The sequence below is a fragment of the Podarcis erhardii genome, assembly GCF_964252035.2.
Source record: "Podarcis erhardii genome assembly, chromosome: 1".
Taxonomy (NCBI): Eukaryota; Metazoa; Chordata; class Lepidosauria; order Squamata; family Lacertidae; genus Podarcis; species Podarcis erhardii.
In genome coordinates, this window is record NC_138497.1 from 68,825,475 (window position 1) to 68,842,716 (window position 17,242).

At 38.3% G+C, this 17,242-nt stretch overlaps 1 protein-coding gene across 3 annotated transcripts in view; it reads right to left on the bottom strand.

Moving 5' to 3' along the window:
* The window catches only part of USP47 (ubiquitin specific peptidase 47), a 47,293-nt gene that overhangs the window by 17,094 nt on the left and 12,957 nt on the right, over window positions 1-17,242 (bottom strand). For all 3 annotated transcript variants that reach the window (XM_081840131.1, XM_081840130.1, XM_081840132.1), the window contains 7 exons: window positions 16,142-16,280; window positions 15,046-15,142; window positions 12,595-12,740; window positions 11,111-11,190; window positions 10,413-10,562; window positions 1,706-1,801; window positions 1,453-1,605 (listed from right to left, as the gene is read on the bottom strand). In XM_081840131.1, the coding sequence (XP_081696257.1) occupies window positions 1,453-1,605; window positions 1,706-1,801; window positions 10,413-10,562; window positions 11,111-11,190; window positions 12,595-12,740; window positions 15,046-15,142; window positions 16,142-16,280 (861 nt within the window). The remainder of the gene's footprint in view (window positions 1-1,452; window positions 1,606-1,705; window positions 1,802-10,412; window positions 10,563-11,110; window positions 11,191-12,594; window positions 12,741-15,045; window positions 15,143-16,141; window positions 16,281-17,242) is intronic.

Below are 17,242 nucleotides of genomic sequence, written 5' to 3' on the forward strand. Positions count from 1 at the left end.
GAAGCAGTTTAGAAAATAGTAAGGACCTATACATCTGATGAACTTTGTATGTAATGCTCGTGCTGTACTCTTGAATACTACAAAAACATTTGACACATTCCTTAAGATTTCTTATGCTTCAACATAAAGAGTTCCATAGACCCAATCTAGTTCAAAGTACTAGGATTCAAAGTTCAAAGTACAAATGTGGATTCCCAAATCCCCAAAACCCCCAAATATGCATGAACAGAGGCAGGGGAAATAGGTTTGAGTGCCTATTCTCATTCCTTGGACTACCTGCATACATGTGTACATGTAGGGGCAAGGGAAAATAGGGCATTATAGATGCCCATGGGAACCCTCTGCACATGGTTTCATTGTCTGTTCACTGACCTCTGAACTGTTCAATTGTAACATAAAAGTTTAAAATAAGCTGTGGTCACACCTTAATGAACAAATTTATCATGGCATAAGCTTTCGCAGAACTGTGTCATAATAAATTTGTTAGCTGCTAAGATGTCGCTACACTTCATTGATTTTTCTACCCCTTTGGATAAAGATACTAGACAAGACAATAATAGCCTTTTGCACAGGAGTCAGCAGAAGGCAGATCAACTCTGAGGACTCTGTGCTCTCCAGCAGACTGGCAAGGGTTTCTAGTTGTTTTACAAGAGTAACAGTAACAGCTAAAAGGCTGCTCCCCACCCCCCCCCAAAAAAATCCCTGCTGAAATAAAGAAATCTGGATTTTTGGCATGAAAGAATGATGAGCTCAAGTCTGATACTCAGGCCAGGAATTTTATTCTGTATGTGCTCAGGGTTCCTCTGTTCCTTTATTCAAACTATATTCCTACATCCATGGACCACTATTTTGCATCTGGATCCTGTTGGTGGACCTCAAGGTTCCAGTAAAGAACAAAGCAGATTTAACTTCAGGCAGCTCAGAACACTGGTTACAGCCAGTGGTGTCCCTTTGTAATCAAAGAAGAGGTTCTGAGCCAGCGGAGGTAGCCTGTAGCAGAAGTGGGGGGGGGAGCATTTTCTGCCATTTCCCCCTCCATCTTGCAGTCCAGTCCCTCTGAGAATAATCTCCAGAGGGCTGGGAGAATCTTCCAGAACAAGAAGGTATTTGCGGGGGGGCGGGGGACGGGGACAGGGCAGAGTGGCAAATATCACTCTTCCACCAGTGAATCTCTTTGATGCAAGAAGTACCAACTTGGTTCCATAGTCAGGCCTAGATATATTTTTTAATGGGTGTTTTCATCTGGGATTGAAAATTTTAAAAACCAGGCATCACAGCAACAAGCCAGTGTTTAATGTTTAGCAAGAATTTCAAAAAGGGGGAAATGATATGTTTAGGGCTTGACACTGGGAATGGATTTCAAAATGATTTTTGTTTGATACTCAGGCCAACAAAACTACATTTGAGAGATAAAGATAATTCTTAAAACACAACCAGCATGCAGCTTGTTACCTCATCTTCAATGTCGATAAATGAACCCATGTCTAGCTCTTCTGGAAATGTCATACGGTCATTAAGTTTTATCCTGTGCATAGTGGTGTAATCAAAGTCAAATCTCTTTAGCTGCAAGGTCAGCAGATAGGGGAAATGCAAAAATCGCAAGCCCTGAAAAACATAAGGCCAAAAAAAAAGATATAAAGGCAATGATAAATATCAAGGATATATATCCAGTTAGTCCAGAGTTCTGTCAAAAGGCATTTATTACCTTCCTTGCATCGCATTTCTTCTTGCACCGTTCACAGAAGTACTGATTGGGGCCATCAAGGATCTCAGGCTGAATGAAAGCATGTAAAGCTTCCTCCTAATCAAGTGGGGAGGAAAAGATAAGCAGCTGCTGAGACAGATAATGTGGAACTGTGCAACAAGCAAAAGTTCATTTAACAGGTGATTTAATATTTTAAAATAATCTCCATAAACAAATTAAAAAAGCAGCTACTGGGTTAGGGAGGAAAAAACTCAAGGGTAAACAACTTTTGCATTCTACCTTAGGTAAGCAGTCAAATCATGATCAATAACACATCACATTTTATTAACAAATTGATGGTTCCATCAGAATTAGGTTTTGTGAACAATCCAAGTCTGTTATCTTGCACATCACATTAAGCCACAGTGGCACAGTCAGCAGTTTCATGGCCTTACCCCCCTGGTTTAAAGATGGCCTTGATCTTTCAGGAACAAATGCAAAATTAAGCAGAGGACATATTTTAAAAGGTATGAATTCTGTTCTGTCTTCTCTTAAAGGTATTCTCATATTAATCTGAAATCTTAGATTTCAGCTCTGCACATAGCTAGGTGTATATTAAGTCCCATTAAACAGAATATGCATATTTCAGTGTATCAACTGCCAACAGCCTAACTTTATATGATTGTATGGCTATATGAGAGAGGTGGATTATGCTTGCAATTTTTCCAACACAGATTAAAAAGCTCCATATATGGAAAAATGTGTGTGAACTGTCAGGTATGAAAGCAGAATAAGAAATTCATTTTTCTGGTAAGCCTAAAACCACAGAGGCAGCTACCCAATGGAGTAGAATTTACTGAATTAATCGGTAGAACAGTGCTTTTTTTCAGGGGGTACTGAAGGGTACGCAGTACAAGCACCTCTTTTTTGTTGTTAAAAGTGTGGCACTGTAACAACTTCACGGTGAGTACCTGCACCTCTTTTTCTAGAAAGAAAGCACTGTCGTATACCATATCAAAAGAGAATATAACCTACATTTAAATTCTGCATAAAAGCAAAATATATTGAAACCCCAAATAATACAGAATGTTTTAACTGTTACTAAAACAAAAAAAATGAAAATAGGGGGAGATAGATTTCTCAGTTCTAAGGACATAAATTCATTCTATCGGTTGTCTGAAATGGATTCCAAATCCCTTTCCCTGAGGCTGGAGGCTTTTGTCACAAAGGAGACTACTTTTCATGTCACATAGATTAGCCCCTTGTAGTAAACTTTTTTTAAATTCTCTATTATTTCATGTTCCTTAGTAAAGGTTCTAATAAAGGTTCTAATAAAGCTGATATTCAAGAATACAGTGAAGTAAATCCTCTGGTGCTGCTGCCCTAAGATGCATAATAAATTTTGGGCCAGTGTGCTGAAAAAAACTCTCCAGTTGAACCATTTATTCCATCTGCTCAAATGGAGTGAGGTACAACTTTCCCGTTTCAAAAAAACTTCAGATTTATTACAGGTTTCCCATTCTGCATGAACCACTGTTTTGGCATCATTTTGTCCCCGATAGTTTTGCAGTGTATCTACTATGGGTGTGATTAGATCCTTCAATAAATCCTTATAAAAAGGTGCCACTGTTAATGGTAAATAAATGCAACAAGTCATTGCTCAGCTTGGCTCGTTCCAGCTAGTTGGTACACTAAATCTGTGACTCGTTAAGAAACAGAGCGTGGACTCTTCTGAGGATAAGGAATGCTTAGATGTAGGCAACAGTGAAGCATGCCTCAGTACTTGACTCTTGGTACCTGAAGAAATGCCTACTCCCACATACCATTGTATTTCAAATGCTTTGTAGTTTTTTAGTTGTTGTAAGTCACTCCAAGTAATAAAAATGTATAAATTTGACTATACATTAATGACCTCCTCCAAGGGCCTCTCCACAGTTTGATGTAAGGCAAGTGGCAGCAAGGGACAGGGCATTTCCAGTTGCAATGTCCTGTCCCTGGAAGTCCAGGAAAAATCACCTGGCGCCAAAAAGATGGCACTGCATTTTTTGCCAGTAGTCAAAGGCCTTTTTTTTCTCCTGTGCTTTTAGTATGTTTTTACAAGGATTTTATGCTTTCAGTGGTTAGATTATATCTTTGTATTAATAGGTTTATCACTATACACACACCACTCAGAAAATGAAAGCTGAAGGGTGGTACAGAAATCCCTTAATAAAATAAGGTAATGTTTCTGGTTTGAGACATGTGTGACTACCTCACAAATGGTGCATGCACAATAGGTATGTTTTGAACATATCAACTGGAAGTCCTTAGCATAGGAAATTAAGAGAGATTATTATTTTTTCTCAGTGCATTATTCCCCATTTCTCTCTTCTTCCCAATACTATGAATAATATTTTGGGGGGGGGGTGAATTATGAGTTGTATGAAACAACTTGTCAAAAATGCTGAGCATATGACCTGTTAGTTTCTATTTATGCCAGGTGAGTCTTTTATTCAAAAGTAACTAAAAATATTGAGACACAGAGCTTGAAAGCTGACAGAAGACTGGGCTCATGAATTCTAGAAGCACCTTCACTGGTGAAGGTAAAATCAGAAACACCATTTGTTATGTTGTAAAATGAGTAATTTAAAGGCAGATAAGGACATTCTAAAAAGTTCTGAAAGTCACTTTCTCTCATGATCAACAGCTGTCCCCTGATTTCTAAATAAATAATAGGGGGCTTAATGGGAGAGAAAACTCACCAATTGCAAAATGGCTGGTACACAGCTTATAAGATTACTATCTAAAGCATGTTGTTTGATGGATCCCACTTTGGGAGGAGATCAAGGATATGGGAAGGTCTTCAAAAAGCCTCCAATTCATCCCTTCTCCCTCCATTTCTGAGAGCTCAGAGAAGCACTAAGAACAAACAGAACAAAGGTTTTACAGCCCCAGCTTTTCCACATGAACAAAAATTCTGTCATTGTTGATAGAGAAGAACTCTTTACAAAGGGACTGTTCTTCAAACCATAATGGGGAAGGTAGGGGGAACTACTCTACTTGGCTCCTCTGCACCGTTGGTTTTTGTTTGTTTGTTTGTTTTAAAAATTGTACCTAAATATTGCAGAGTACAAGGAAGTATTTTTTAAATCAGTTATAAGCGACAATCTTTGCATCAGAAGGCAATTACTATGAAGTGGATTACAGATTTTGCAATTTTGACTCTATAAAATATAAATCAATCTAAAGCAAGCATGTGTATCACCTGTACAAAATATAGATTTTTAGATTACAACTATGACCTGCTAATAAGGCCATTCAGGGAACAATTGCTGACTAGAATGCTTAAGTAATCTGCACCAAAACAGCTGAGGTATTTTTTTCCAGCAACATCTTATATGTGGGAAGCAATTAGTCAGATATAGAAATATGCAGTACAACAGAATGTGTTGCATCTTTTTCATTAAAAAAATGGCATGTGAATGATTGACAAAGTGGTTATGTAAAATTTATGTAGACTGTGTGATGTGCAAGTCAACAAGGAACCATACTATTATATAGATCCATATCTATATAGATATAGATATATATACAGATATAAACAAAAACAAGTGATGCTCCTATGGATCTTCAGAACTTGAATGAAAAAAACTCATGAATGGTAATGCATTATTTAATGACTTTAGTGCTTACCAAAGAGGAAGTGATGCTCAAAGTAATTTTAATGGGATTTTTACAGATCAGATTTTTTTTACTTCTTTCTACAATTTTCTATAATTTGTATAATTACAGGAGGTTGGATTTGATGATCCTCAGGGTCCCTTTCCAACTCTACAGTTCTACGATTCTATGATGCTTCTGCCTTATATGAATGAAATTGAAAAGTATTTTATAAATACTATTTCTACCAAAATGTCTCTATTAACTAGCATAAGTTGGTTTTCAATGTGGTTCTGACTCAAGGAAAGTCAAGAAGAAATTATAGAAAAGTCAAACCATTTAAAATTTATTCTAGTAGTTAGATCCCATGTCATGGTTGGCCTCCAAAGGCTCCTTTCAAAGCAAGTTAGCTTTGGGGCTAAGAAAATGTTGATCAATAACATCATCCACTAAATAATTCACAGCAAAGTGTGTCTGTGACTGCATCCTTCCCTTCCCAGTGTTCCCCTAAATCTGCTTCAGAGTCTTGGTGGTGGTGGTGGGGCTTTCAGAGCAGACCTTGAATTGCATGGGTAAAAGAGAGAGGTGATGTCCCATTGCAGAACCTAATGTGACACTAGATCACCCAAAGTACTTCATTTCTCATATCACTATCAAGGACAGTACTGTTGAATTAAATAGGATTTACTTCTAGGTTAGTGGGATAATATAATGTCCTAGATGTTTGATCTGGAGTTTGCTCCCACTGGTGACAGAACTCAAAGTTTTATTCAATATGCTACTGATGGCAGAAAAAAGGGGGAAGAGAAATGTTACAAATTTCCCGTTCCTCCTGCAGTCACCTTTCATGCTAACTGAGGGTCCCCAACCCTGTTATTCAGGGCAAAATCAACAAAAACCACCTACTCACCCATTTTGCCTGTGGAATTCCTTAGTTGGATAAGAAGCCTTCCAAGAATAGAGGGAACTTTTCTGTTCATGGGAGGCAACATCCAACCCTATGTTCACTACACTTCAGCTGCACTGAAATAAAAGGGACCACATACAACTAACAGGCTGCAGCTCACTATCCACTTACTGGAGAATAATGCCTGGGAAGTGGGCTTGCTTATGAGTAGAAATGTCTAGGATTGCACTATTTTTTCCTGCATCCACTGACTTTCCACTTTCATGGAAGTTTCATTACTGCCAATATCTGCTTGTGTAAGATTACCAATACTTCTTTAAGTTTACCACTTTGAACTGTTGTGTTTCCTAACAATTTTGTTTTCTTGCAAACACATAAGGCAAACAGCCTAACTTTTCTATAGAAATGCTTCCAGGTGCTTGTAACAAAATTCTGATTACTATTAATTTGCCATGTGAAGCATTAGAACACAGCAGCCTTACTATAGTTACTGCCCTTAAAAACTCATACACCCCACCCCAAACAGTAAGACAATTCACGTGTAAGAAATGACATCCAACTGTAGGATGGACTAGGAGCAACAGACAGCCAATCCAGCCACCAAGTTAAATTCAAAGGATTATTTAAATTTAAAGGATGAGGGTTTCCTATTGTAAAATTTAAGTTTTAGTTCTCTTTCAAAGATTACATATATCAATCTATCTGAAAAGTAGGGTAGATTCAGAAGTAGGGTGGAATGCATACTAGAGGCTAGAGGCTAGTATGAAGTGCTGTGCCCAAAATATGGCATCTTAGTTTAGTTCTGGCTTGGTGGTGCAGGCTACCAGCTACAAATAGTGGTCCACTAGGAACTGTTTTTGCTGGGCACTTGGCACAACCCCCCTCCCTCAGGTGATTTTCAATTGTCTGGAAAGTCACAAAGCATGACTGGTGAGCTTCTATCACCTTGCTGGTCTACAGTTTATGTAGAGCTGGCACAATGACATTTCTACTGAAGCAGTTTATAAGTAGTCTCATTTGCATCTTTCTTCCATGGTACCCAAAGTGGTGTGTGTAAGGTTTCTAGTCAGTCTCCCATCTGACCAGACACAAACCTGCTCAGCTTCAGCATGGTTGATGAAGGATGTGCCTTCAAGACAATGGCCTATTTTAATCTTAAACCACGACATCAGCTTGGGAAATATGCTTTTGAAGAAGTCCTTTGGAAAGCTTGATTTGGACAAGGTCAAAGTAGAACCTAGACTGTTCAGTAATGCCAACACAATGCCACTACCATGAAGCTAAGGAAGATGATTCTTTAGTATTTTTCATCCTAAACCCTTTTCTGATGTGTGAAGCTGTAAGCTGCACTTAATCTTAAAACTAGATGGGATTGCAATATACTGAAAGTCTGTACAATATTAATGCAAATGCAAGAGTTCCATAACACAATTCTTAAATATGTTCTCCTCTATAAACAAACAGTAGCAGCACAAACTTCCCCTTTTAGCATTTTCTTCAGATTTGTATTTGGAACCTGCAAATCATTAGCTTAACCAACAGCAAATTACTGATGGTTTCATAAGGTTTGAGCAATTAATTTTTTAAAACTGCTCTTCTACATGGCCTTATATGGAATACAACAAAGCTCTTGTTCTTCCTTCAAACACTGAAGCTTTACTATAATGCAAAAGAAAACAAAATGGGAGATCAGAATAGAAAACTAAACTATTTCTTCAAGTTACAAACAGACATGGCAATTAAAGGTTAAAGCCCCAATAGCTTCCAGTTAAGAAATTTAATCTCTATTTTGATTTGCAAAGTCAGAAATAAACAGTTGGATATATCTTAAGCTTGTAATTTCTCTCAAAAATCCCATTTACCATAATGTTATTAGAAATTTCAAGTATAAATCCTTTGTAGTGTATAATGGCAACCACTGACAAGACAGACCTTTTCTTTTTGCCAGGAATTGACATGTTTTCTGTTACTTTTATTTAAAAAATAAGAGATCACTTACCTTTTGGCTAGAATTCTTTGAAGGTAGTATCCTCCTTAGATTCCCTATTTTGGGTAGTGCCGCCTGTGGCAAGTCCCTCAGGAACTGACTAGCAAGATCTAAGAGTTTTACATTCCCTTCCACAAGCCCTATTAGCGCATGTGTTGATCCCATTATGTGACTGATATGACCTTTGAGCCCACTGCTTACTTATCTGTGGATCAATGGAGGATACTACCTTCAGAGAATTCCATTTAGAAACATGCGATTTTTTCCTTTCTCCAAAAGCAAGTATCCTCCATAGTTCCCAAATGCTAAAGACTAGACAGCTAAAATATTTTCTACCACCAAAATAACCAACTTTGCAATACAATTCAGGGAAAAATATAAGAGCTTGACTAAGTGGAGCATCAACAGAGTTTCCAACACAGCTTTAGAAGAACCTCAACATATGATAAACTTGATTCTCATGTGCAGATATTCATGATAGAAACAGATGTTGTTTCAACCAGACAGAATAAGAGTTGGTATCTATGCAACTTTCCAGTAGTTAATATTCATGCAAAATGCACATCCTGTGATAGTTAATTGACTTAATTTTTTATCTCCCACCTCAGCGAAAGCATTTAAGACAGTAGATCTTATTACAACATTTTTTAAAAATACACTAGAGACAAGGGAAATTAGGTGCCAGTTAATTAAAAAGATGACTTAATGGTGAGCTTAATACCAATCAAAATAGGGAGGCATTCAGAATAGTTCTATTTACTAGATAATGTCACATTTATAAGCCCTTAAGTTACCCAACACCCTGCAGTAAAACTGCTGGTGGGTGGGGGGCCATTCTGTTCCCAGCCCTCATGCATGTTCGCAGCTCACACATAATCATGCCCCGCCTCCATGCCCTCTTCCAGGTCCAAAAGGACCCACACACTGGCAATCACACATCAATTGGACACACTTAAAATGGCTGCTGCCTGTATATACTAAATAGCATGATAAATTTAACAATACATGAAAATGGCTAAAACTAAACAAACAATTTTCAGCTGTTTGGTTCAGTTGTTTCTAGGGTGGGCAGAAAGCATTTATGGTTCACTGGCCAGAGTATTAAGAAAGAGAAAGAAGTTTTCCTTCTTGTTTCATCTCCAAGAATAGTGTTCCACCAGAGCAAGAAGGCAAGGCTTTCACAAATGTGCTCCCACCAGGGAGTGGGAGAGGAGCAGCTTCTCCTACACTAGCGCTATGCTAGGGAGCAAAAGCGCTGCCAAGTAAGCAGGCACTGCTTGGTTGCTCCTCCCACTGCTAAGTGTGTGTGTGCAAACACTTTCATGTGGCCTTCAGAGTAGGGGATGACAAACCCTTAATGTGGTCTTTGAACTGGAAAAGCTTAGTCAAACCAGTTGATTTTTATTATGTCCAGCATATTATACTTCGGTTCAAAACAGATGTATATGCAAAATCTATTCATCTATATTATCAAATATGATGGGGTCACCTGAATCACCTACCACACCATAAGGAAGGATTTTGTAGAATATCCTACCTACTTTTGTAGAAGATATCCTACCTACTTGGCTTATTTTCTCATGACTCCTCTTATTGCTGTTTGTGTTCTCTGCCAAAGATTATCCCCTCACTACATGCAAACACACCCACACACAGCACACATGGAAATCTAAATTAGAATTCCATACACATTCCCTTTGCATATATGACACCTCTCACTAGTTTAAGGAGAACTACACCAAAAATATGGCTCACACTCTTACTCCTCATTTCAAAAAGTGTTCCTTTCTGCAGTAAAATGAGAAACTCCTGTTACCACCACAAGCAGTTGCTCTATTTTTATTACAACTGTCAACAACATTAACACTTTTTAGATATTAATAAAATAAACACCTATCAACATACCAAAACAGAACTAACACTAAATCCCAAAAGCATTACAAAAAAGAGCATAATAATATTACGGTAACCATTAAATCAGTTAGCCGAACTTCCCTCTTAAACATGCACCAGTAGGACTCATTGAAGGGTCAAAAAAACTTCTAGAACTTGCTAGCTGGTTTACTGCACAAAGACGGACAACCCAAGATGGAGTATCTAGGATGATACTTACCTTTCAAGAAAGTGATACCACTGTTGCATTATGTATGTAATGTGTGCATAGATGCATTAGCATTCAGGTGAGCAGTACACACCACGCTTGCAAAAGCCTGGTTGGAGCCATAGGGCCGAATGACCAATGGAATATCCAGGTATGTGTCAATCCTCCAACTCTCATAGCCGCATTCCAGACATCTTACATAGTCCTTCAGCTTGCCTTGATAGAGCTGATTTATGAGATCAGCCTGCAATTGAGAAAGAATTTAAATATTTCAGCAAAGCCAAAGGGAGACAAACAAGATATTATCTTGCTTTATACAATATTCATTCCTGTGGCATTTAAAGGTATTCATATTGAAATGCACAAGTAACATTTGACAAGGATAAGACAGAAGTTCACAGTGTGTGAAATCTGCCAATACCTTTTGTATCTGTCAAGTAAGAGTGTTCTTTTACTAAAAAGCAGAGCATACTCTCATTTCCATCTAATTTTATTACAATATACTGGTTATTCATCAAAACAGAAAATAAACCTACTCACAAAGTTCAGGGCAGGTAAAATGTTTCTTTCTCCAATTAGTCTTAATAGCCTCTGATTATTATTTCTTCTCTAGCTAAATCTAAGAGCATGACTTTCACCATACCATCTCAATGTCTTTGCCGAAGTTAGCATTTGAAATGTGGTCCAACGCAACATTATCTACTTAATCCATTCTAGCTAATATTTCTAGTTCAAGTAGCATGATATTCCTCTTTATTCCATTATTTTTTAAAGAAGAGCCAAAACTGTTACCTGTTCTGTTTGTTTCCATTTTTGTTCCAAAGCATCAAACATGACTCTACAGAGTTCCTGGACATCATGCTGCTGCCAGGCTGTTGGAAAATAAAAGTGACCTTAGGCAGACATCTACCTGCAGAATGCTGTTTACCTGGTTTACATGCGCACACACGCAAACCCCACAATTAATTTGGGCAGAACCTTTTATGTAATATCAAGGCAGACCTAGAGAGGTGGATTCCCTTCACAGTAAACTTATTCTGTTTAGGATTCTGCTAGCTTTGGGGTCAAAGGGTACTAGCAGACAAAGTCATACTCAGAGCAGACTCACTGAAAGCAGCCAACTTATTAGCTACAATCATGACTAACGTTAAGTGCACTGATTTTGATAGGTTTACTTGGAGTACAGCTTAGCAGGATATTATCACTCAATTTCTCCCATGTGCAACACTTGGCTAAAAACTAACCATTCTTTCCAAGCATGTTCATATTTTCAAAAAAAAAAAACCTAAAAAAAAAACCTGGACATTTACAACAGGAGTTTTGGGGTCCCTAAAACCTCTGGAGCAGACTCGAGATGCACAAGAAAAGAAGGGCAGTTCTGCGGCACAAATGTCTCTTGCGCAAATACAACAGCAGTGTTTGATACAGACCTAACACTGCAGAACATACACTTTGGACTTTAACAATACTAAAAAGAGCTGTAAGTTCTGCTTCTAACACACCTTTTATTTTAGTCTCAATAATTTATTTTAGTTCATAGTTCAAAAATAGTTTCTAGGAGATAAAAAGCAATAAGGCACTGAACACATAACAAAGTTTACTTCTGTGAATTCATTGTAACAACTCAAAATTGCAAATATGAATTCATGTTTGCATGGAACAAAAAATAAAAGAAATACAGTAGTCACCAATACCCCCGTCTGCCTACTAGATAATGCAGATACTGCTTAAAATGAAACATTGTCCAGCCACCATCAGAATGGATACTGTCGGCAGAATGAATTCCTACCCCCCCCCGCCCCCGCAGCTCCTCTGCACCCATCAAAGCATATCTGGGGGGAACATGTCAGCTGCAGGGGGGGGGACGTGGAAGGGGATGTCCACTCTTACAATATTAGACTTCACCCACTGAAAACAAGGTTTAAATTTATCCAAGAATCATTTAAAAGTAGCTTGACTTTCTTCTGCTATCCCTGGAAGCATCTAGGTGATTACCATGGTCACCAAGATTCTGGACTAGATAATCCAGCATGTGTTCTTAAACAATGTTTGTAAAAACAGTACAAAAACTTGCAATGCCTATATCTTTTAGAGCATTCTCCATTCCAGAGAAAGTTGAATCAATTTTTTTTAAAAAAAAATATCCAGCACCTCAGAAGATTAATGTACTCTCTGGGATTCTTTCTATGGAACAAATCCACATTCAACACAGAATGTCAGTTTATATCTAGCCTAACAATTACACTAAATTTAACCAAGCAATTTGTCTTAATTACCCTCACTACTATCCCATCCAAAGCTTCGTGTAACATCTGTTGTTTCAATTGCTCTCTTTTTGCTGGTCTGTAATAAAACAAATAGCCTTTGAAGCTGGTAAGGGATGCTGGTCACTGGATCTTCTTCAGATTCTTCAAATTCCCATCTATTAACAAAAAGGAGGGGTCTTAGTAGGATCAGGCAATTAAGTTACAACACATTTTAAAAAGCTGCCTTCTTAATGTACATTTTTAGATAGAGATCTTCCTTGGACGACAAGCTGATGTAGAAATTGCTGTTCAAGGTGCAAATATGGAAAACCCGAAATCCTAATTCATATGCTTAGCATAGTCTAATATAGAACATAAAAACAACTTTTAAGAAAACATGCGCAACAATTCTTCAGCATTTAATGTTTTCATCAGACCACTTTCTATAAAGAAGCATTATGAAACATTGCACACTTTTTTTATAAAACAGTTGTTTTCCAAATACAGTGGTACCTCAGTTTTCTAATATAATGCATTCCGGAAGACCGTTCAAGTTCAGAAACGTTCGAAAACCGAAAACTCAATACAGAAAACTCAATATGGAAGCCACATGGCATGTTTAACTTCCGAGCGTGTTTGAAAACCGAAGCATTTACTGTATTTTTCGCTCTATAACACGCACCCGACCATAACACGCACGTAGTTTTTAGAGGAGGAAAATCCGTAGGCATGCCACCCATAGGCATTCCCTCCATAACACGCACAGACATTTCCCCTTACTTTCTAGGAGGAAAAAAGGGAGTGTTATGGTGCAAAAAATATGGTACTTCTGGGTTTACGGCATTTGAAAACTGAAATGTTCATCAAAGAAGAGATTTGAAAACCAAGGTACCACTGTATACCCATTAGAAAATGAAATTAATAAAATCACAAAATGTGAACTCTCATGAATTCTTGCAAATACTGTTACAGGATTAAACACTGCTTAGAACAAGAGTGGGGAAAGGGAGTCCCATCAGTGAGTGGAATCCTGACCTCTGCAGTCATAGAACCTCAGGCCATTTTGAGAGGTAAGCAAAGCCTCCCACCTGTCAATCACCTGACATCAAGGGCAAGGCTTAAGTCAGCCTACAGAGGAAGATCCTTTGCATTACCAGCTTCAAAGCCAGAATGCAAGGAGCTTATTGCCAAATGTGGGGAAGTTGGCTGTGAATTGGGGGTGAATGGCCTAAGAGGCCAAATTGGGACGTGCCAAGTCTATTCAATGTTGCAGGTCAGAGGCTCCCTACCCCTGGCCTAGAATTTACAGAGACACACTGAACCATACAGTGGGTAAAGGTTTATACATTGCTCCTTAACTACTCTATTCCGAACTTAAAAATGGAAAGCGTAATGCTGGTGATCAACAAAAGAGGTTTAAAGACTGTCTCAAGGCAAATCTTAAAAAATGTAGTATAAACACTGACAACTGGGGAACACTGGCCTGTGAGTGCTCCAGTTGGAGAACAGCCTTTACCAAAGGTGACATGGACTTTGACAAACTCAAACTCAGGACGCAAGGGAGAGACGTGCTAAGAGGAAGGCATGCTTGGCAAAACTACACCGTGATCAACTCCTACCCAGAAACCAATGTCCCCACTGTGAAAGGATGTGTGGATCCAGAACTGGCCTCCACAGTCACTTACGGAATCATTGTTAAAACCATGTTTATGGAAGACAATCTTACTTGGCTACGAGTGATCGCCAAAGAAGAAGAAGACGATTTTTTATCTACACTATGAAACATGGTATTAGCTACAAATCACTTTTTCTACTACTAGTACTATGAACATGCTCTCAAGTGCTTGAGCACAGAAAAATGAGCATTCTGCATCCTGTGCGCCTCCCTGCTTAAACAAAAATCTCATGACATCTCTTGGAGTATCAAATTTGATTTTATCCAAGGTTAATTACCAGAGAATAATGCTCCTTCTAATATTCTATTGTTATTTCTGATAACTCCAACTTTTAAAACTGCAGGTCTATTCTGAAAGTATGTTCCAATACTAATGGCCAGTTGTCTAAAAAAAAGTTCTTGCTCCTACTGTGTTGCAGAGGGAGTAGTCATGACACTTCAAATAGAAGAAGTTATTATAGGAGCATGAATGTACTCTAACCCTGTTACATTATGTGCTCTCATGGGGGGGGGGGAATCAGAAAGAGCCCACTACTGTTTTACCTAGAAGGAGGATTTCAAGTATAGGTTAAGTATAACTAAAGTTTAATTTCTTAGAATGATTTTCATAAAAATACATGCTTTGGGAGGGGAAAATCTTGTCCAACACACACACAGTCGATTTTTTTTCTTAATACTCATTTTCGTAACTGCCAAAAGTAATGCTGCATGAAAACTATCACAAAAACTTACATTTCAGAAAACTGCAACATTAGAACATCTCTGAAACCTATGACATTAAAATATTTTTGATAACATGCACTTACCTATATAATGCATTTCTAAATTCAGGAGTCATGAAAAGGGTTTGCAGAAGGCTGTTCAAATAGCAAGTCATTGCTTGATTTACTAAACCTACATAGCCTTAAAAAAGGGGGGGAGGACATGGTTAGCAGCCAGGCTAGCACCCAAAAGTAATAGAGTAACATTTCTTGTTCAACAGGTTAACAGTTATTCTAATAATTTCAATGAAATTTGGAACAGACATTGCTTTTCCGATTGCGACCATTGTAAGTCTACCACTAATCCAAAGGCCCGCTAGACTATCAGAATGCAAGAATACACTAGTTTCCTTGAAATTCATGAACTGGGGAAAGTAATAACAGCCATGGGTTTAGATTCTAAGTAGCTGTAAACAGAATAGTCCTCCTATTCATGGAAGGCCCCAAGATCCAGTAGAAGCTTCACACTGAAGGGAGGGAGTAGGAAGGCAATTTTCAGAAATCCCACTCCCCATTGCAGCACTATTCTATATCTCAAACACCCAGAGGCTTCCCAAACCTCCACAGCAGCAATTTATAAGGTACAGAGGGTTGTAGAACAAATCTCTGTATTAGTGGAGGGGTGAACAGGATCAAGAGTTTCTATGCTAGGATTGATTGAAAGAGGCAGGCAGAAAAAAAAGTATATTAACTGTGAATGGGGGTTGGGAAAAACAGTGCTGAATTTTTGGAGAGCAGTCTGAGTTCTCTAGCCGTATGGAATACTTGCAAAGGTCAAAGTAGTGTTTAACATGTAAAATAAAAGGAACATGCCTGGAGACCTGTGGAACAATCTGCTCTCAATACATTATATAGCCCAGGTATCAAATTGTACTAGGGGAAAAAACTTGGAAGCAAATAATAGAAACAGGAATCAGCTCACACCCTGGGCAGTGGGTTCACTGCCACCACTTCCTACTCACTCATACCATGCTTGGGAGTAGTTTTACCAACAACAGTTCCCTAGGCCTTTTCCCTTTGCACCAAACCGCACACAAAAGTGAGGTGTATGGCTATATTCTGTCCTGCCAATATATAACTTGTTTTAACAGACCATTGAAGCCTTACTATACAGTGGAAGAGAAATAATAAACCACCTTACCCGTTTCTGATTTACTCAGAATTGATGTATAAGAATAGTTCTGACCAACATAATCATTTGAACAACCAGCTGAACCTTCTCGTGGAAGAGGGCCTATAAACCTGTCTGGATTACGGTCATCTGCTCCACTGGCCTCATCCTAAAAGATAAGATACGTTAACTAGCACATTTGCAAAGGATGCAGTTAATACAAATCCATCCACACAAAGTTATCCTATTTAAGGAAGTCTAGAGACTAAGTGCACATGTCAACAGTCCCATCCACAAGTACTACACAAAGCAGTCTCTCCAAGAGAGAATGTGTAATGGGAGTGAGGAGGGAAGGGAGCCTAAACAGAGTTCCTATGATGTTCCCACCTAGTAAGTCCCAAACCCAGATTGCTAGTTGAGCAATAATGCACAGGATCAATTTCTCCCAACTACTAGGTGTAGGTACTCCTTCTCTGTGCTCCAAAAAAGCCTTTGATGCTCCAATCTGAGGCTGATCAGTATTCAAAGCTACTTTCAGCACTCAAATTGCACTGGCCTGATCAGAATTATGAGGTACAATTATGGGAAGACAAAGTGCACTATTGTGTTTGAAGTCTTAGCATGCATTTCCTCTTAAGTGCATGCCTGAAAGCTAAAGTGGTCTTCTTTCTTAAAAGGCCGTACTGGTTTGGGAAGGGCAGTGGGGATTACTGGAACTGGTTTACTTGTGTTACCAGCAAGAGAGTCAACAAATTTGCTCTCTCTAAGTGGAAAAATGTCTTAGTTTCTGTTTACTGGAATATACAGATTCACAAAGTCTTTTGTGACAGAACAATTCTTTGGTTGCATGCAGAGAACCTATATGCCTTGCCAAACAGAGCCTTCCACAGAATCATAGAATTGTAGAGTTTTTCCACTAACATTTCTCCATCTTCTCCACTCCTATTTATATAGTCAGTGCTATCTCATTTTATAATACTCTTCAGCACAAGATTCTGAACCTATACTAGGCAATGACACATACAGTACTGGTACCAGTAAAAATAAAAATTATAGCAAAAACCAAGCTTTCTTAAAAGTGATTCATAAAGAAAATGCAGGTACATAATAGGTACTTGTTTTATAATTTTA